At 34.6% G+C, this 22,607-nt stretch overlaps 2 protein-coding genes across 7 annotated transcripts in view; one reads left to right on the top strand and one right to left on the bottom strand.

Annotated features, from left to right (window-relative positions):
* The window catches only part of LOC105832228 (alkaline phosphatase), a 216,083-nt gene that overhangs the window by 97,841 nt on the left and 95,635 nt on the right, over window positions 1–22,607 (top strand). The window lies entirely within an intron of this gene.
* Window positions 1–22,607, bottom strand: part of LOC105832229 (caspase-1) — a 44,488-nt gene that overhangs the window by 10,484 nt on the left and 11,397 nt on the right. For all 3 annotated transcript variants that reach the window (XM_036291925.1, XM_036291926.1, XM_036291927.1), the window contains 2 exons: window positions 11,611–11,786; window positions 7,447–7,567 (listed from right to left, as the gene is read on the bottom strand). In XM_036291925.1, the coding sequence (XP_036147818.1) occupies window positions 7,447–7,567; window positions 11,611–11,786 (297 nt within the window). The remainder of the gene's footprint in view (window positions 1–7,446; window positions 7,568–11,610; window positions 11,787–22,607) is intronic.

Below are 22,607 nucleotides of genomic sequence, written 5' to 3'. Positions count from 1 at the left end.
TTTATTTTTCATTTAAAAAACTTTAATTAGAAGCTTAATTCTAAATACAATTTATATTTAATGTCGAAAAAAATCCTTATTAAACTTTTAAGTCAACTTTATATAATTAAATTTTTATTTTAATGTTAATTATTAGTAATATGACAATTTATCGCCATAATTTACAACTTATACAAGTTCCTACTGTTTACGATTATCTCGACTTAAGAACTTTTTGATTTATGACCGGCATGTGTATTGATAATAAACCAGTGGATTACATGTGTAGTGAAATGGTTTCCTAAATAGAAGATCTATAGCTGTTTTTAATAACAAAGTTATTATTTTGTATATTTTTATTTACATGTGAAATATGAATACTATATTTAACTTACGAAAAATTCGATTTACGACCAACGTTTTGGAAACGTAATTTCATCATAAGTAGAGGAACATGTAATTATTTGTTATTTTGGCGGTTTGAGATAATCGAGCGCAATATGCGTTAAGCTCTAACAATAGCACACGTGACGCGAAACATCTTAGTGCTAGCCGGACGTACACGTGCTCGATGATGTATTAACCGTACGTTCACTTCCATAGCGAAGTGTTAAATGCACGTTCGCTATCACCATCGGTATGTTAACTACGCGCTTATCTTCTACATGGCATATTAATGACGCCTTTAGCATCGAGCCAGGTGTTATCCGCGAATTCAACGCCGCCCGTATTATTAACAATGCGTCCACTTCCTGCTGCATATGTAGACGACACGCATACACATACACGCATTAACAAGTAATCTTCTTCTTTAGGATTATTAATAGCGTGACCACCCGCGTGCCACGTTTATCATACCCCGCAACTATTTTACTTTATCTAACAACCGCTGCTCGCTACACATATTTCACGTGGTACGGATGGAGAATCGACATTCCTCGAGACAGGTTTGAAAAATCTATTTACTCGTCTGATGAAATTACTGTCGGAATTACTACGGATATAAAATAAATCCACTATGCAATCAGTGCACGCATGCTCGTAATGTTCATTAATAATCATTGTGAAATGCGTAAATACGTCGGGATATTATTGGGATTTTACCTGCGCCTCATTTTAATGAACTCATATTCAATTCGCGGATATTAATTCGTTGGTATCGACGGCACATACGCTTATCGGGGTGCAGCAAAAATGTTGCGGTTATGTGAAGTGCAACATGAATCATCATCTGTTGGATATACGTATCTTTTGTTTCTATTATAAACAAACCTTGTTTATCCGGTTTGCTTAACGCTTAATATTATATGACGGGCACGGTATATCCGCAAACATCATTCCGTAGAGAGAATGTACTCGCATTATATAAATTTTGTTTACCTTCCTTAATCGATAGACGTAAGCAAAATTGCGAGTCGAATAAATTTGCGGCGAATATTTCCACATGTAAGCTGCTCGTGGCTATACAAAATCCGATTTCAAAACGGACATTAACGCATAGTGTTTTTGAATACTTTTATTAAATGCGGTAGGAAGATAAGCGTATCTTCTGTAAATTTTATTTGAGCGTAAGCATATTTAAACCACTTTTGGAAAAGAAGCTTTAGGAGCTGTGCGAACTGTTGGTATTAAATTAGATTTGATTCGGATTTGAATCATCTCAATTAATCAGAGAATCTCTGTGATTCAAATCCGTATTATTTGAAAATTCAAATCTAAGAGATTTGAATAGGAATCGCATTCTGATAATTTTACGGAATCAAATAATTTTATATTATGTTTATAATTGATATACTTTTTTCGTATCTATATAGAAATCTTATTATCTATACTATTTTTAATTATTTATTGAATTTCTACATAATAATAATTATGTTTATTATATTATTATTAATTAAAAATTATGTTTCAACAATTTGACTTGATTCAGGTAAAATTTTGTCAATTTTTCGAGTAATTTGAAGAAAGAAATAAAATTGGATTTGACACGATTAAAACATTTTGGATTTGGATGTTTGTAGTAGCTTTTACTCAAATTTTCACAAAGGAATTTAATTATAATCAGTTCATATGTATCGATACGTGCAAATGTCATTTTCCTAAATGAGACGCAAGCGCTTTGATATTAACGGTTGATTTTGGTGGATGCAGTTGTGATTATCTGAGTTATCTCGCTGACAATCGACAGGTATTTTTCATTAATCCAATGCCGCAGGATTGACATTGCGCGGTATGCTATACTGTTATGTGAAATTCTCGTCTAGCAACCTGCCAATGCATTTGTTGGTTTGCCGAGTTTTGGTATGTCCTTTTTTTTCTAGTTTCCTCGTTTTTCGCGAATTGTCGCGCTGCAGCTCGCACTCGCAATAAATCACCGGAATTGCGATCGTAACAAAGTTCGCGCTATTCGATTCTGAATTTAGGCGAATCTCAGTCAAGAGTTTGCAATATTTCTTTCGGAATCTTCTGTGATATTTTCACGCATATTGTCAGTGCGTTTGCGTCAGTTTTACAAAGTTTGAGATATTGCACAATTCCTTCTAGAATTGCGCTTAAGCCATCATCTCTAAGTCAACCATTATTAGAAACTAAAATATAAAAGAAAGCTTTCCTTAGCGTATATAGAAATTCTTTGACTCAAAGAGGAGTGGAATATTGAAACTAGATTATCAGCGTGGAATTACAATTGTGAAAATATCTTGAAATGGTGACAATATAGGAATTTCTATTAAAATATTTATATCAATATGGTGTAGTTCACAAAGTATGCAAAATATTTGATTACTAATAGAGTTTCTCATACTTTTTTTTATAATTGTATTTTATTGGATTGTGATAACTTTTGTAATTTACTGTATATACATGACCAAATGAAATTTTATTCATGTAGTACCAACCGTTAATATCGTGTAAATAATTACACTTGCATATTGGATATAATTATGTCGGTCATTTATAATGTCGTATAAGTTGTATATTTAAACAATAAAATTTAAAATTATAAAATTATTATAACATGTAATATAATTGTGAATTTATTAAATTATTTTAAAATCTTTCTGAAATAATAATTATAAAATTTATTATCGAGAGAAATACTGTGGTATTATATTTAATTCGCTATCGTGATTATCCAGATTTGTTGTAATTAATACTTTATCCATTATCTTCTTTACATTATAATTTTTTTTTAATAAATAACCTTTTATAAATAATCTTTTTATAAATAACCTTGTTTACAAGCAAAAAGTCAATTATTTTTTATACGAAAATATTTTAGCTTACATTATCTTTGTTTGAAATATTTATTTACAAAAACAATTCATAAAATTTAACATTTACAAATATACGCCTTACAAACTTTACTAGTAATAATAATTATGAAACTGTTATTTTTTTATACTGGAGATTATATTAATTTTTTGAATCTGACTTTTTAAAGGAATAATTTTTAGTCGAATGATCAAAGTTATGTAACATTAATTACATATATTATTTGATATGAGAAATGGCTAAAAATCTTAAAACACAGACTGTTTGATTTTTATCTGCCAGCTAATGGGTACATGAGAAAAATATAAAATCGAAAGAAAGAACAATACTTTATATCGATCTGTGAACGGGAATGAAAGAGGAGCGAAAAAATGTATCACGACGTGAAACTTGGCCACGAACGGCCTGAATAGCTTCAAAATGGTTGTTTGAACGAGCTTGGATGACATCCAACTTGATTCAAGGAACATCCTCGTTTTCACAAAAATACTGATATTTATTTTGTATCGATATCTTAGAAATGATACGATTATTTTCATCTCAATACATTTTTCTGTATAACAATAATGATAAATTGATACACTGATACATACATGCGATATTTTTTTCAAGTAATTTTTTGTTTCGGTTTTTTACGTCAAGAAATATACATGCACGATAAATATGCTTGCGGCACAATTTACGGTTTATTTGGATTCATTGTGAGTACAATGCTCTACATCTTTTATATAGCACAGTTGGTTTCGCGGGGGCGATTGCTGGGAAACTTTATCGTTTCGAATGTACCAAGAATTTGTTCTACAAATGTAAATTCACTTATATTTTATCTCTAATTTATAAGAGAATATTTCGTTAAAAATTTCGAAGAAGCATACTAAGTAAAGGAACCATTATTGTGCTGTGATTATATTTTATTACATGTAATGTTATAATTCACACAAAAACTTCATTTAATTTATTTATCTAGGAGTAATTTATATTTGTATAAATTTTTAAATTTAAATAATGAAAATTTACAATATTGTTAGTAAGTCGTCGAATTTCGAAGGCTTTGAAGAGGATCGTGCTTTTCGATAAAAATTCGGAAACTTTCGAGATATAACGGGAGAATTAGGGGATGTTAGATGTTCGAAAATGCATTGTACATTGTTATCGTATGATATATCGTGCTATTGTAATCGTATTTAGGTTGAATGCTAGTTCGATTCGAGACAGTATTACGAACGCGCTTGTATATCGATTTATCAGTTGAATGATTGACGTTCTCGCTAGACATCGCGTTGTTGTACCCCATCGATGTGCACCACTGTCAACACAAATTCTCGCACTCCATTAGCAACAGCAAGTCAAATGTTTGGATGGAGGCGCGAAAATGTACGCATCGTATTATGCACGTGTTTTGCCGCCGATGCTCGAGCAACGAATTCGCTTTTACAGACCTTTTTCAACGGGGGATTTTCAGCCGAATTAAACACGAAGATACGTGCTGCGACTGCAGTCCTGAGAACGGTTGTATTATTGAGATTTTGTTTGGTGTAAGCCGAAAATCTTTCTCGCGAAGAATATTCTCGAAAATTTGTGCCCCTGAAAATTTCGGATGTTATGCTCAGATGACACGAGAAATTACAAATAGAGCGAGGCAATCAAGCACACAATGATTCGTATAATTTGAAATTTCAAAGAGCAGCTGGTTCGTATCGGAGGTATTGAGTTGCAAATAATATTGGTTTACATTCATTAACGAGTTTCGGCATGGAAGCAGAGAAGCGTTAGGAAGCGATGGGTGTAATCGAGGAATTGGCGTAGATTACCTATACATCACTCGAGCGTATCGCGAAGCCTGCATTATTCACAATAAGCAGCTTATGACGCCATAGAATCTCGGACGTGTGCCAGAAGAAGAAGCTTAATTCGCATTTGCCATATCCGTTTATTGTTTAGCAATCGAGTATATACGGTATCTCGTTAATACTTGATATCTTCCACTCGGCGGAGTATGAAAACTGAAATGCATTTCAATGCAATTATCATCAGGAATTTGAACGCCGTCAGACGCTTCAGGAAGGCGCGTTGCAGCGAGCACAAACTGCAGTAAGAAATATAAATGAGGATGCGAGAGAATGATACGTGACAAACGTATAAATGATATCTCGGTATAACGCATCAAATTTAAAGAAGGATTCTTTTGGTGAGCGGACTCGATTTCTCTACAAAAATTTGTTAGAGACATTTTATAATTTTTCATATTTCACCCAACAGCGTTGAACAGCCAGGCTTTTTGACGTTACAATTATATCTTAAATTGGGTATTTTAGATTTTTAACCAGAAACATTTTCTAAAAAAAAAAAAAGAAGTTTACTGGGTTTCAAAATAGAACAGATTTACCACCGGTACTCTCTTATCTTCCTATCGAAATCCATTGGAATACTGCATGTTCCCTTCCTGTTGGCTTCCACGTCTAACTTGACAGACTGAACAATTTCGTTTTACACGCGTGAGTTTGAGCGTGGCAATCTATCGTGTATCTTTGCAAATACTCTCAATATATCTGCGTTACACGTATGCACTAATGATGCTGCTATCTAAAAGCTTGAAATTGGAGTATACATCTTCATTAGCGAGTACCATATACGAAGCCATTTATTATTTGCACATGTAATTACGCGGTAAGCATTATTATTTTTTTTCAAGCTTTTCATTATCCGGATGATATAATACCATATATAATTTATATTTCTATACTTTCCGTACATAAATGTAACATAATAACAAAAAATAACCAAATAGAAATAACAGTCTTTTTACGTCCATTGACTTTATACTCAATAGTAATAATTAATCGTAATTTGTTTTTTATTAGCAAAGAAAAAAGTTAAAATTTATACAAATCGTTATTCTGTAATTTTATATCTTGAAAACACAAAAATTGTACTGGACAGACATTAATACATATTAGTATATGGTTTTATTATTTATTATCTGTGATTTACGTCCTTTTTTTATTACTTGAGGAAAGTTTTACTACATCTCCACTACTTTGGTATAGCTACATGCTATTCCGATAGATGGTTCATTTAACTTGCGTCGCTTACAAATCATAATAATCTCATTTACGTAAATATAATACCTTGTCGTCAAAGTTTCAAGCGGATATCAGGTAACGCTCACTTCAGTAAATTCAATGGGAAAGCATGTCGGAAAATATATAGTCCACGGCTGGATTACCCGCGTGCGACGTTCCTATAACTCTTCGTCACACCTAAAGCGCAGCTTTCGTTCAGATTCCCTGCATTATCTTGGAACAGACCGTTTTGAAATAGGGCTTACGTGCATTTATGCGCAATATTAACTACTTGACGTACTATTTGTACGTACATGTAAAGTAAATTAGAATTATCGTTTGCTCCCTTCTGCTAATTTCTAGATTTATACTCATAAATGAAACGGAACTAACGTTGAAAGGAATTTATGAGACAAATATAAAGTGTGTACAGAAGGAGTAATTAGATATCTTTCATAGATATGAAAAGTGATTGGACAATATAATGATTTGCTTACTTATTGCACGAGTAACTGTCCCAATGACTGTCACTTTTTTAATTGCAATATTAGAATAAAAGTGTGAGAATGTTATGTATTAAAAAGATGTTTTAATATTAAATTATACATTAAGAATATTATTTATTATTTTATAAAGCCCAAGTAAATTGTGTGGTAATAAATATGGAGGTAATATTAGATACGTGCGGCAGTAATCGAGAAGGCAGTATTCAGGATATGACTGGCAAGATTGTAGTAACTTACATATCTTACAATTAGAAGTAAATGTGTGTGTGAGTATCACCGTAATTAGAAGTTTTTTTTAGCTTAAAGAAGATTAAATTTTGTTAACCTAATGATTACGCATCGATTAAGCATTTTGCACTTAATTTATTGAATGCAATTTATCTTTTAAATCCTGAACTTTTTTTATGAATTTTGTGCACACACAACATCGCGATTCCATACTAAACTTTAAACTTTAAACGTGTACTTTTAAATCTTTGATTAGTCATATCGTTCATCGAATTAATACCAATATTTATACTATGGAAATTTTTAGTTCAGCAACTTCTTGCAAGTACTTATAAATTAGAAAGGTGGATAAAAATTCTGTAATCTCCTGCACTTACGTACAGGATGCCTATACATACCGTCGTAAGTAGAATATGCGACCATGATATCTGCATAGGTGGGTATACTGTATGTAGTACCTTTACTATCTGTCTCATGCATAATTTTCACCCCTTTGTCCAGTTCCGTCCCACGGCATGCCTGCGGAAAAGAAAAATGCGCGCGTGAGCGACGATACTAGAATTTCCCAGCACGTAAAAGATGCATACGATCCGTTAGATTTTTTCCGCACAAAATCGCGAATTGTTTAAAATACTTTTCAACATGACATCATAATTCGTAAAATTATTAAAACATTTACAAAATGAGACATGCAATGCGTATACGATTGTAATCGGGGTGGGCAATAATATGAATCTGAACTTTAGCTACATTAATACAATTCTGTTACACACACACACATACACAAACTATATGTTGGAGGATTGAGAATGTTACTTTATAGAAGTAACACATTACATACCTTACATAAGAAGTATACATACAATATATAACATACATACATATATGTGTATATATATGTATATATATGTATATATATATATATATATATATATATATATATATATATATATATATATACATATACACACACACACATATATGTATGTATGTTATATATATTATATATATATAGTATATATAAAATAACTTGTATTTACTTCTTGTTCTATATTGTCTACATTTTCGTTGTTTAACATATAAAGAAATCAATATGCAGCGTGAGCTGTTATCGACTATTCAATTACATGAACATGAAACTACATAAACACGAAAAAGAGTTACAGGCAGATATTATGAAACATTGAGTCTTTCGATATTCAATCCATAGTCGTAACTTTATCAACAAAAATATCGGAATGTAACAAACTGTTGGATTATCAATTTCAATATTCTCAATGTAATAAAGTAGTTAATTATTATTTATTTCTTGTTAACATGAGCAAGTATTATTTATAGTGCTGTGACTTTCTCTATTTTTTTGTATGACATATGTATAATGTTTACATTATTAAATTATTGTTAATGATAAACTTATTTGATTATTTCAGACTTAAATAATTGATCAAAAATAAGGTAAACTTAAATAATTGATGCACATTTTTGTATTATTTTAATTATTAAATCAATTAAATAATTGATATTATATTATTGTCAAAATGGAAAGAGATCGATAAACTGCAGTTTCTGAATTTAGCAAATCTTATTTCTTCTAATAAAATTAGTATTTTATTTTAAGAACAGCGCAACGTTTAATATATTAAATGTTTAATGTCCAATAGCTAAGTGTTGCAATTGCTTTTCTTTAACGGTAAACTGATAATAAAATGCATGAGACAATTACACGCAGATCTATCGATGTTTACAGCATCATTAACGAAAGACGAGCGCGGCTCGAACGGAAACGTAGCAAGAAATATGGCGGCTACTTACTTGAGGTTGCCGTGGCTGCACACAGCTTTCAAGTGTACAGAAATTGGCGTTAGTTTCGATAGATAGTGTAGCCAGAATTTGCGCGCTCGTGCAATTTACATTGCTTGCAAATTACAATAATCTCATCTGTATAATTCCTATATTATAACTCTCCAGCACGTCATTAAAATTTCAAATGGGTATCGAGCAAATCATTAATTTGCAATTGATTAAAGCCGCGTTTACGTGGAAGCGAATTGGTTAAATGTTTATACGTTGAGAGGAAACGCGCGGTTGGACGGGCACCTCGACAACGCGCTTTCGAGATAATCGATTCAATATTTTAGCGTGAAGTTCTCAGATAATTGAGTCTTGCGAATTGTTATCCGCATGGATCTTCGAATGCACACGCGCATTCGAGACACGAGACCAAATTATTAATCATTTCGATCGTTACGGGCGCTAACTTTATCGCGCTCATTTATCCCCGTCGCGCTTTATCTTTGGGATCATCGATCCTCTAACTCTATTTGGGACGAAAACGGTAATTTCGAAAGACATCCGGCATGTTGGCCGCCCGCTCCTTTTTCATTTGTGGCGAAGTAAATTACATCCATTGTCGGAATAGTTATTCTTGATGGATCGTCCCCGCGCCATCTCTGGAATTGCCTTGCGACTGATACCAATCAATTAATTTTAACGATCGAAAGCCATATATAACTTAGTTATAGCAAACTGTTATTATTGCGTAAGGATAAATGTGACCGTATAAATTCATAGCTCGCAATGAAATTATAACACTTATATCTTCTCTTCTCTCTCCGTGTCGCTTGAATGTATATGTACATGAGCGTACAAATGTCACGCGTGAATATAAAGAGCGATAATAGCATTGCCTACAAGAACCCGTGCGTTTCCGCGCCGTTTAAAATATTCGAGCATTCGGCCGACCAAACATTTGTACATCGAGCGGCGCGGAAAGCGAGCATGATGGAATTTCTCGCGGAAAAAAAATAAAAAGCAAAAATGCAAAGAGAGAAGGAAAAAAAATGAATGTATAGAATATTGCGCGACACGAATAGTCCTCCCGCTTGGCACTTTTTAATTCGGCCGGCGGCGAAATCCCCGAAACGATGCACGCATTCGCATTACTTTCGGAATTATGCAAATAACAGTTTTTGCCACCGTTCTGCTCCCCCGGCGAGGACGGACGGGGAGTAATCTTAATTACTGCGGCGTTTCCAGCGCGCGAACAGTTTCCATTACATCGCAGAACGCACATATTTCATTGGCTGCGCCCGCTAAAAACCCGACGGCGCACTAATGTGCGCGTGCCCGCAAATCCCTCCGAGAGCGTCGTGAGGCAGATAAATGTGGGGGTGTCTCTAAATGGAAAACGATCCCCGGTAGGATTATGGGGAAAGAATTAGATCTAGCGCGGCATTGTTGTCGGAATTGCAACTGCGTCAACCCGACCGCTCTTGAAACGCGGACGATCATCGGAATTGTACGCCCGTTTTCGTTCGCGGGCGCGAAAGAGATGCGGGTCACTTGTTTGCCGTTGACTCCCCTTTTTCTGTAACACTCGCGGAACGGCCATTTATTTCGGTATCGTCGAGTCTCGACGTCATCTGTTTCCATCAGTTAGGATGTAGTTACGGAAATGCATAACTTCACCTCTGGAGTCTTAAAAATACGCGGATGAAGGACATCGATAACGGATTAATAATTAAAATCTAGTTTCTGCTTCTCGGAGGAACTAGAGATAGAGAGATGCAAGTTAAGATTATCAAAATTTCTTTCCCACTTTCGAATAACGAGTCAACCAAGATAAAAATATTATTAAATATAATTAATTTTAAACATATATATATATATACATATACGTGTATGGTGATTAAAATTTTATTTGGAATATAAGCGGCATAAAAAATGACGATAGTTTCGGGACATTCTGTACATCAATTTTTGTAAAATAATGTAACGATTTTTTTCGCTTTTTCGATCAGGATAACCGATACGGATATATCTTGCTGCTACGTTGCGTTACCTGCGGGATATCGCAATCGTATTTAACTAAATTTATATCTGCCGCACAAGAATATTGTATATCAAAACCAACCGGAAAATGTAATAATCTTTTTTTTTCCACTCTTTCGTTTCTCTAACGTTATTAAAATACGACCGGGTTTTCGTACAACGCAAATGTGAACAATGCAAAAATCACAGAAATTCGTTTTTCGCGGTTGGTGTTTTCTTCATCATTGTCTTACGTAAATTATTTAAACAGATATGTAAATCGGGACGTGCGTCAAACTTCGATTCATGTTGAAACATTCACATTGCAGTACCCTCAATAAATGAAAAACAATATAAATACGATTGCAATGAAAGAATTTGTAAGAAAAGAAAAGGCCTTAGGTGTCTGCGAGTCATTTTGTCAAAGGCAAACTACGGAAAGGAGAAGGTATCCGAGTACGAGAAGCACACCTATCTGAAGAGTACAATTAACTTCAACACTAGGCCGTACAATAGCTTATATTAACCCATAAATCACTTCACATGATCCGTATAAATCTCTCGCGAATTACTCAGCATGTAACACCGCTTAGACGGTTCACTTGGAATGATCCATCACTTGGGGCGATCGTCCGGAGTGAACGAAAGTGGAAAGTGGCATCGCTTCTTTCGTCGAACGCGCGGGCAGTGGTACGATTCTACCCCGATGTGATTTTTACAGAAACGGTAAATTTACGTTAAGACAGGCGTACCTGAATGAAGAACAGCTTTGGTTTCCCGGCGAGGCTGGAGCATCGATCGGCCGTGAAGGGAGTCCACAACATATCGACTGGATACATGCAGTCGGTCGTATGCAATAGACCCGATTCGCCGTGTGACATTGCGACCACGATCAGGCAGTCGGCATCCGTGTGGTCTTCCGCAGAGGCTTTAATGAAAGGATTAATTAATTCCTCGCGGTGGCCGCTAATAGTCGTTGGACGCGGTCCGACCTAATAGTCTGTGCACAAACAAACTGTGCCGAGGTGAGATTGTGCAGATACTGTTCGCTGCATCGCGAATTTCCTCCCGACGCGCGCCGTACCTATACGAATGGCTGTACGTGCAGCTTCCGGGTTTGCGCGACGCCGGCATTAAGGAATTAAACGAAGTTTCCCCTCGAAGTAAAATTGCGCGAAGTAATTTATTATTAAGGCACTCCAAACAAGTTGTAACCCTGGATCGTGGACAGAATTATTATATACGTGGCTTTGTTATAGCTTTTTTTTTTTTATAAAGTACATTGAAAAGTAAATAGTTTTTCCTTTGAATTGTTATATGAGAAATTAATGGGAGAATGTTAAAGCGAAGCATTTTATTTAGATGACGTGTCATTACAAGCGAAATGTTTTTGTTTCTAAAAAATAGGTGAAAAGGAATAATATACAAAACCGTCTCAGTAATCATAAAACGAATTGCTTTCATGGAACAGAATATGGGTCATATGGTTCGTTTCATTTTTAAAGAACGCGAAAATCAGTCTTCTATCCAGTTTCAGTTAAATTGGCTTTATGCTTTTGAACGATATATTTTTCTGCAGGAGATTAATTGCAAATGAACATAAATGTTCACTTTGTAAATGCTCGCAGTTTCGCCTGCGTGAAGTAAAAAGTTTCGTTACGCAAGATTAGCAATGTATTATTCATCGTAGCTTTATAATCTTCGTGAAGTTTTAATAGAACTGTAAGACACTGCCCGAGTCGAAAATTTTATTCTTTTCGACCTCAATTAGATCTTTTACGCCTATATTCACACTTTTCACACTCAAATCACTTTTGACACTAGTTGTAGTAGCTTATTTGATTGAGATGTTCTCCGAAGAGTTTTGAGAAATTTACTAAGTCTCTTTTTAATATCAAGGTGAGAAATTGTCCAATAATTATTTGAGGCGCAAAGTAGGAGCTCAATTCTCATGATTATAATCCATTGTAGCGAAATCCTCCAGAATTTACATATATCTTAAAATTAAAGTTGAAGGGGGAAAAATTTCGAGGGTAGATTCTTTTCAGAACAAAGTAGCCGTTTATCGATTAGATGCGGTGTGTGATTTTGTGACACAATTTTAAAAAAAAAGATTAATTCTACGTCTAAGATAACAACGTCGAAATTTGTAGCCATACATTATGAGGTTCACGGACAGCAGATGTCGATGATTACAGCGCTGTAGTTGTTATTCTGCTAGAGAACAAAATAATGATAAATTTTGTAGAAGAATATTATTTATTCAATATTTTTTCCCTTCCTGTCTTGTTGGGGGAAACATGCGAAACTACGCATTAGAAAACTTCGTGGATATATACGCATAAAATTTTCTTTTTACGTCGCTGTACTGTTACTGCATTACTCGAACATGTAATATTTTCAGATATTGCCGTTTTTAGTATATTTCTATGTTTTCTTCGTTCTTTTTCAACTTTGTTTGCTATTACGACGGTTCTATTTTCGTAGCTGTTCGTTCGATTTTATCACGGCAGAGATTTTTTTTAGCGTTTACTCTTTTTTTTTTTTAACGCAACCAAGTCTTCTTTGCATAATTTCATCATATCGTATTTCTTTAAATGTTACAGCGGAATCATTATATGTATCCAAATATCGTCTAATATAAAATTCTACAATTTGAAGAATATTGCAACAAACATCTTTTACGCCGAACGTATCTTTTATGTAATTGGCAACAGTATGAGGGATTATATCGATGCTTATGTTTCCTTTCATTATCCCCTTCCATTATTCTCTTTATCGCGTAACGAGTAAATAGAAAAATTTAAATTATGAAAAATGTAAAACATATTTATTTTAGTTTTATGAAAGTTTATTCACTGAAATTTAATTCTTTCTTCATTTTTCTGAAAATCCAAGGATTTGCGAATGTACTTGTTTTTCTGTTTTTGCCTCGCGCGTTTCTTTCTTTTCTTCTCCCTTCTTTTTTCTCACGAAGCTCGCGAGTATTATTTGCTTCTTTCCCGCCGCGCTGTGCCGTTGGAAACTAAGCAAATGAAATTTGTAGACGATAAAATCATTACACATTTTAATCATGATACTTTTCTTGACTTTAATGCAAAAATTTGCTTTTACTTTTTTAAATAAATAAAAATAAGGGGAAATACTGCGCCGATGTGCACCGCTGTGGGTGAAAGAGTTTTTCTTATCTCTTCCTGAGGAACATCGATCTTTGTTTTCGAGCAAAAGCATTATGACCAACGACGATCGATAATCCAATTAATCCGCACTGCCTCGGTCCGGCAATCCTGCGGCACTAATGTAATTAAGGAGTTGGATATAAATCGGCGTAAAGGGCACGGGAGCTGCAAAATTGACGCGCGGCATATGCAGTCTCGTAAGTTATACATGGTATGCGGATAGGAAAATGTTTCGCAAAAGACTTTGCGTGATTACGTGAAACGACGTTGCCGTTCGCGCTTTGTTTTCTCGGGGGGATGTTTTCCTGTGAGCTTGCCGCGGACCGTAATGGAAATTTACTCTGACTCCTCACAGTTCTGTTTCACAAGAAAAAGTGAATCTCTCGCGTCACATGAAAAAACCATCACCATACCTTGCACATGTAATGATCATGTAATTACCATTGGCTTGATGCTGCTAGACATTTTAAAAAAATCAAGTAAAGCATCCCCTAGGTTAGGTAATTATCTGATATTATCTAGCGTTGTTCTCCTTGTATTCGTTAACTATCTCGTAGCTTTTTTTGCTTAGATGAAGGAAAAGTTGGCTATACACCGGTCAATGAACTTTATTCTTCAGACACTACGTATCTGAATTTGTATTTCTTATATTTTTCTCTCTATCAGTTGTTCTTAGTTTTATAATTTTTATTGTTTCTCAACATAATTTATTTAAGAAATAAGGATCGGTTACTGCGATGTTAGAATTACAATAGAGTATTAAACCTTTATTGCATTTTTACGAAAAATTAATTCAGATTCCGATTAGTTAGATTTATGATACGCTGATATGAAATGACGAAAAACAACGTAAAAATCCCATAAAACAACGGGTAAAAAAAGGGAGGGTAACAATTTTGCTGCTCCATTGAACTTCATTCGCTAGTATCATCTATCAAAAACCGTATCCGCGAACAAACACAGGCTACGGACGTTCCCTCCTGTTTTGACTCCGTCATAATTCAAGGTTGCCCCGACGTGTAGATATCGCCGTCGTTCGAGCGAAGTATAAATCGCCCGAAGTGCAGACGGCGCGTTGTAAATTCAACTTGGCGGTGCGCGCTGCGCCAGTACACGGGGCAGTTAACAACTCGATGAAGCTCTTGCTAATAATATTCTAGCGAAATATTCTCTCCCTATGAAGGCGCGGGGCGAGGGCGGCGGGGTTGCCGCTCGCGCTCGATCGATATAGCCGCGACGCGCGCTATAAATTCGAAAGTTTAATATCCCGGCGGTGGCTGATAGAGAGAATTCTCTGGGCGAGAGTGGGACCTGACCTCCGCGTGGCGAATGTGCAAGATGAACTGGACGAACTGGATCGTGTATCTCTTCTCCGCCGATGGGTGAACATCGAAGGTTAAATCGAGAGGGGAAAAGAACCAACGTTTGTTTCAACGTTGAGACGCGGATGTGGAGCGAATGGTTCTCGAAAGTTAAAAGATACTCTGAATGAAGTCATTTGGACAAAGTTTTGTAAGTTTTACGGCTAGTGATGCGCCGACACTCTTGCGTGTTGGATGCGGTGCATGCACCGAATGTTACATTACCAAGTATCGACAGAAGTTTACCCGCCGAGATATTTAGCGGAAAGAGAGAGAGAGAGAGAGAGAGAGAGAGAGAGAGAGAGAGAGAGAGAGAGAGAGAGAGAGAGAGAGAGAGACGCGTGAAAACGCGCCGTCCATTTAGAGTTTTGATGAGGAAAATTCAGTATTCGTGTAATCTGTATTCAAGGGAAGGTTTGCGATGCTTGGCTGTGCACCTCGAGAAGATTGGCGAGTATGGTCGGCGAGATAGGTGCGAAATACTCGCGCGGAATATGCGAACAGCGTCATCTCTTCACGTTACAGGACTGGAGAAGGCGTGAATTACGTGAATTAAGAGATGCGGATAATTCTGACGTGTCTGCGGATGGTCGCGGCCGCGTAAGTTATTCGAGAAACGCGACAGAATCGTGCGGTTGACATGTTTCACGGCAATATCTCTGCGTTTCTCGATTTTCAATCTTGAATTGGAGGGGAATAGAATGTGCCGATGTTCTGTCTTGCAACAGAAATTTCGAAAATGCGAGCTACAGAACGTCTTCTACGTAGTAATATGGATTATTGTTCAGAATAATCCACTGCTTTTCATTTTTTAATCTTTTGATCAATTAAACATTAATTTACGACGGTTAATATTATACGTGTATTCTGAAAAACTGAGTTTATTAAATTTAGATTTAAACTAAATTTAATTATTATGTTTATAACGATTATTATGGCTGTATAATTAACTAGTTAACGATAAATTTTTATTTCTTGAAAAATAATTTCATTTTATATTTTGCAATTACATTTCATTAAATTTTTTAAAATAATTTATCTTCTATTATATACGAATACATCTCTTATTCAAAGGATTACACGTGTTTTTTGCCTGATATTTCGGAAGATTTGGATATTTCGGATAAAAATCACTTATTACGTTAACAATATTTATTTCGCAAATATTTTACAATATTCAGAAATTAAATATGTTTATATTCATTGATGTTATTCAGAAATTGGTATTTATGTAATATATATAATTTTCGGTTTCAATGTTTTATAGATGATAAATTCCGAAATATTAAAAGTAAAACATTGTTTATTCGTATATAATATAATAAAAATATGGTAGTGCATACATACATTTAAAAAGAGTAAAGATGAAATTCTTATTTATATATATATATTATATATTACATATGTTTTTATAATATATAAACATATGTTCCGTTAATGAAGTTAGTTAATGAAGAAGTGTGTGTGTGTGTGTGTGTGTGTGTGTGTGTGTGTGTTTTGTGTGTGCGCCTGTTTGTGTGTCTTATAAATTAAACATATATATAAAAAATAAAATTAAATGTATACGATTTTTTTTCATCTAATAGAAACTTTAATAAAAAAATATTTAAATTAAAATTATGGAAGGAATATAGCTAGAGGTTATCAATGAAATATCGATGTTAAATGAATGAAATCTGCGTATAAACGAGTAATATGCATCAGGTAGATTATACTAAGGGAATGCAAATAGTTACACACCGAGTTTTAAACTCGTTACACTTAAACGGGCTCAGCAAGGTTCAGGATTACTTCACTTTACGGCGGTATTCCACCCTTCGTCTAATTATTCATCTAATTATTCATCTTACGATCGAAAGCGTTCCTGAATAGCGGGAAAATTCTTTACGTTCAGTTCTGCTTAAATTATGCATTGAAAATCAAATAACGCTCTTTTGGACGAAACGAGACTATTAATTATCAGAAATGAAATCGGCGTTTAAAAATAACCGATAACATATTTTTCAATTTTATTTAACACAGCCGAAGTAAAAAGCGAATTGAATATAGTTAAATTAAAGCTCTGTAAGATTATTTTGAGTTTACATATTTTTTGTGATTAAACTTTTCATTACAGAAAAACATATTGCGCGCGCGTAAGCTCGCTGTAAACGAGTTGTTCAATCTCTCTATATCTTGTCATTTATTATAAATAAATCCTCGAACATCGCGAGCTTCACCGAGATTATCGTTTATCTTTGCACATGGATGATCAAACGAAAATGGTACGAATGTATATATATCATTTTATAGAGAAAATGTAGACGATAAAGTAATAATAAATTAATATTCTCACGCTTTCGATGCAACGGCTAATGCGCGCAAACTTTGAATAAGATCTTCGCTGGAAGACGAAAAATAGATGGCCCAGATAATGCAATCTGTACAACTGGTAAAATCTGTAAAAATACCTTTTCACATTTAGCAATGGCATAATTCTACAGTTTGCTTCTGTTTGATATTAATAGTTGAGTTTGATTGAAAGATAATATTAAAAAATGATCATGTTAAATATACAGTTACACTTATTATAAAGCATTATTTCAATGTTGACCTATAAATATACCGAATAAAAATAAATCTAGGCAATCTGATTTAAGACTTAGTATCTGTAGTATTGAATATAATCTGTAGTAGATTAAATGATTTTTCTAACTCGTCACTGATTAGTTACTGGCTGCATATTTGTAATTTGTGATGCAACTGTTGTTTAGTCACCACACAAAAAGAACAATAGCAGATGACGTCTTTTCTGAAATATATAATCTGTATGGTTACTAGTAATTTTAAATTAGAAAAAAAATATTGAAGAAAAAATATTGGCCAGCATATTAATTAATATGAATGACAAAAGCCACATTTCAATATTTGTAATTTGAATTTTTGAAGTGATACTATATTATTTCTTTTATAATTATTTACTAGAAAATTATTTTTTGACGTAAAATGTCGGCGATCAAATGCTAAAAATAAAAATTTATTTTTTAAAATCTATTGAGGAGAAGGAAACGGAAACTTTTTTATGCATATGCTGAAATTGATGACAGTTGTTGAAACACTTCTAGAAAGGAAATCTGCGTTTCCGCTTGACATGCTAGGCTGACGATAGAATTTGTGGCACGCTTTATGATCCCGCTTTATCGAGTCAGAACGGTTTTGTTGACAAAGAATAACTCGCGTGGACATAAGTTGCAAGAATTGTTCGCGAGTATTTCCACCGTTTCTGACGTCACGGCCAAGCTTATACGGGTATTGACGACCTTTAAGACGAATAAGCCACCGGTGTAACCGTGGATAAGAACCGAGCTATTGTGTAATTGAGTTTCGCGTATCGTGCTTCGCGTAACTCGTTAAGGTGGCTTACATATCTCCATCTCTTTCGTCCGCTTTATATCCCGAGGAGGAGGAGGGCGGGATAATACGTTAGGTGGAAATTCAGCGCCGCTCTAGTGCTCCTATTCTCGGGAAAAAGATCATCCTGGTTATTTTTTAATTCGTTGCGCGTTAAAGCATTACAGACCCGTGCTGTGCACGATGCGGTAACATTATTACTCCGAGGCCAATCTTGCCTCGTGTAGTAACGCACGCGCGATTTTACGCTTTTGGATGCAGTTAAAATACAAGGGAGCAGAGAGCGCGTCTCGATTATATATGTTCGATCATATTCAAGGATTTAATATCGCAGTACACGAAAGGTTATCTCAAACACACATGAGATATCTGTTAATCATTATTTTTTTATATCACGTATTTTCTTCTGTGGAACCTTGTTGCATTTCCATATTAAATTATGCATGTAGTTAATTGTATTATCATTAGATCGTGTTCCATGTACGCGCATTTAATAAATTATTTGTTATGAATATATGAGATGTTTCTCGTGATAATATTGCTGAAATAGGAGCTACTGACGCAGTAGCTCGACAGTATCGCTGATATTTCCATGAATAAATTTGGTGTTATTTGTCAATTATGTGCATCGATTAAGCATTGCCATAAATAGCGAGTGCTGTCAATTTTTTATTCTGCAAGTTTTTTTTTAAACGTCATTATATATATCGGTAGTTATTTATTTATTCGAAAAACACTTTTTATGGTAAGCTTAAAGTAATTAGGTTTCAAAATTAAAAGCCATATTTGTGAAGAAAATTAGTATTTTTAAATAAATTATTTGTTGCCGTTATACATTAGTTCCGTCTTTAATATTTACATAAAAGCGTTTGATTAAAAAATTTTGATACAATATTTAATATTTAGTAAGCAAACTTGAACTCATTAATAATCAAATAACGAATGTAATACATACATTGCGTATTTACGATGGATTTAAAAATTAAAATGGAATAAAGTTTGAAATATTTATGTTATTCATAAATTCTTTTTAAATTTGCAATTGTTATCTAAATATAATTTCATTTAAAATGCAGTGTGCCATTTTTATCAGCAATGATTAAATACATATTGCAGGCATAATTTAATTAATTTTTATTTTGGAAGCTCCTTGAACTAAACAAAAATTTTAAAGAAATGAAATTTGTAATTATGATAAAATAAACTGTTCCATTGTCTACAGTAAAACTTCTTTTTTAAATTCTACTTTAACGGTGCTCTTTGCTCTTGCAATTTTTCTTCTATCTCATAATGTACAATGAATAACAAATATAATGAATTAGAGTAGTCTGCAAGCGGAATTAACAAGCGAAAGTTTTCAGTAATTTTTTCAACGTCCTTGAGTGCTCTTCCTCGGAAGATTTTCAGAAAACGAGAAGGCTTCTTGTTTTATTGCCGGCAAGAGGCTCCTATCGAACGGTGCAAATTGCGGGCGATCACTCTTTCGAAAAGCCCGTGTAAAAATCCCACCAACGGTCGCGATAGTAAAACGGGGTGATTCGCAACGACGACGGCGCGAAACGTCGGTAGCTGGCGATGAATTCTTAACAGAAAGCGATTCACCCGCGAGCGCGAGCGCGCGCGCGCGGGAATTATTAAATCACGCTGCGTATTGTTATGCACGTTGCGGGTGATTGGCGGGTCATCGTGCCCGTCAATATACACCGGAATCATCGCGTTCGCGGATACCGATCCCTTGCTCGTGGCCACAGCGTTCGGCATCATTGCATCGCGGCCGCATATTGTCGACTCCGCTGAATATCACGATTGTAATTGCCAGTCCCCAGCGCCGCACGCGCTGCATGGAATTTCGAAACACGCCAAACAATTCGCGTGAATTTGTTTCTTCTCTCTCTTTCCTTCTCTTTCTTCTGCTCTCTCTCTCTCTCTCTCTCTCTCTCTCTCTCTCTCTCTCTCTCTCTCTCTCTCTCTCTCTCTCTCTCTCTCTCTCTCTCTCTCTCCCCCTCTCTCCCTTTTTGTTTTTGGTTTTTGCGGTCGCGACATTTATGACACCGCCGCGCATTGGTGAAACCAGAAAATGTCGCTGGTCGACTCGAAGCAACGTTGAATTTTTACAAGCAGAGTCTGCACAGTCACAGTGCGCGCGGTATGTAAACTAACTTTTTTGCTGATTCACGTGGAATGGAGCGACGTGGTTTCTTTGTCCCTTCTCTCGTTTACGAAATGTTTGTTTGTCAGTGAGAATTAAATTTGCAATTGTCTTCTTAAACTATAATCATTACTATCTTTTGAATCATATTAGTATTTAAAAAAATACAAAATGACTGGAGTATATTCTTATTCTTTTCTTTTGCTGCTGGCTTAAAGTACAATATGTCCCGTTTCACGAAAAGATGCGTGAGCGTGCAAATTTTTCATTGCACTTTTCTGATTGTATCCGATGAGATACAACGCGACGAGATACAGTAACATACGTACATATGTGCACAAATATTTTATAAGTTTAATATTTAACTTATTTACTAGTTTTTATAATTTTTGAAATAATTTTATTTATTATTTTGTATTTTTTAAAGAAAAACCATCTAAGAGAAAAAGAATAACATACTTATGATACGACACTCTTTCTATTCGGTCATGAATTTAACATAGGAGATGGTCACGGAAATCTCTACGTGGAAATCCAAGCTACCGACACAGAGTGCTCCTATAGATTATACTGTGACCAAACTCTTCCATACAAGGACTCTACTCTCTACATCAGAATCAGTGTATTATTCGCTGAATAAATAGTTCTATATTTACAATTTATATCATTCACAGAAATAAGCACTGTTTTTTAATGATTAATACATCGATTCCGGTCTGTGATTCCCTCTTATGATCGAAATTGACTGAAAGACAGTGATGATCGCAGCATAAATATAGCAAATCGATAATGCTGTAAAAAATTGATTAATTATATAGTTAATTTTTTCTCTCACGTTCTTTTGTAATTGATCAATTTCTTAAGAATTACTGTTCCTATCGTAGATGAACCTTAAGATTTTACTGATTCAACTTAAAGAGCAGTAGCCTTTTTTTATGTTTCGATATTCTATCGTTATCAAACAGAAATATTCTCAATTGTTTTGATCTGCGTTTGTTTCAAAAACGCATTTTTAGCTGAATTTCACGGTGCATTCAGTGGTACAGCTTTGCGTCAGTCGTAGTCAAAGGATTATAAATATCTCCCGCTTTAAACATTTTAAACATTTTGAGATTATAGTTGTAATTTTGTAATTGTACATTTTAAAACATGTACAATTTAAAGTAAAAACGCGTAATGATACACTCGCTGGACATAGAAATATCTTGCAATTCTGACTGAAGTTCAAAGTAATTAAGGATTTTGTATATTATAGTATCGACTGAAGGAATGGAAATGGTTTATGGTGCTACGAAACTAGTAAGCAAGTTTAAGCATTACAGTCTAAAGCCAGAAGTGACTTAGCATTGAAATGGTCTAATATTGTATAATGTAGAACAAGTAAATACAGTGGTGCGTTTTGCGCAACGTTAGAACAAGATTAAGCCACCGTATTACGGGAGGGGTGTGTAACACGAGGAAACATGTAACGTGGAAACTTCGAACATAATACGTTCTTACTCGAGCTGAAATATTCTCATTTCAAGATATCCGCGTTTGACGTGTCGCCACGGGAAACGTACGTTTCGAGCATATATATATATATATATATATATATATATATATATATATATATATATTAACTCGTATACGTCAATACGAAGTTACAGACTGCCGCGTCGAAAAATAGC

This window comes from Monomorium pharaonis, chromosome 9 (genome assembly GCF_013373865.1).
Source record: "Monomorium pharaonis isolate MP-MQ-018 chromosome 9, ASM1337386v2, whole genome shotgun sequence".
Classification (NCBI taxonomy): Eukaryota; Metazoa; Arthropoda; class Insecta; order Hymenoptera; family Formicidae; genus Monomorium; species Monomorium pharaonis.
This window is presented reverse-complemented; position numbering and strand designations above follow the sequence as displayed.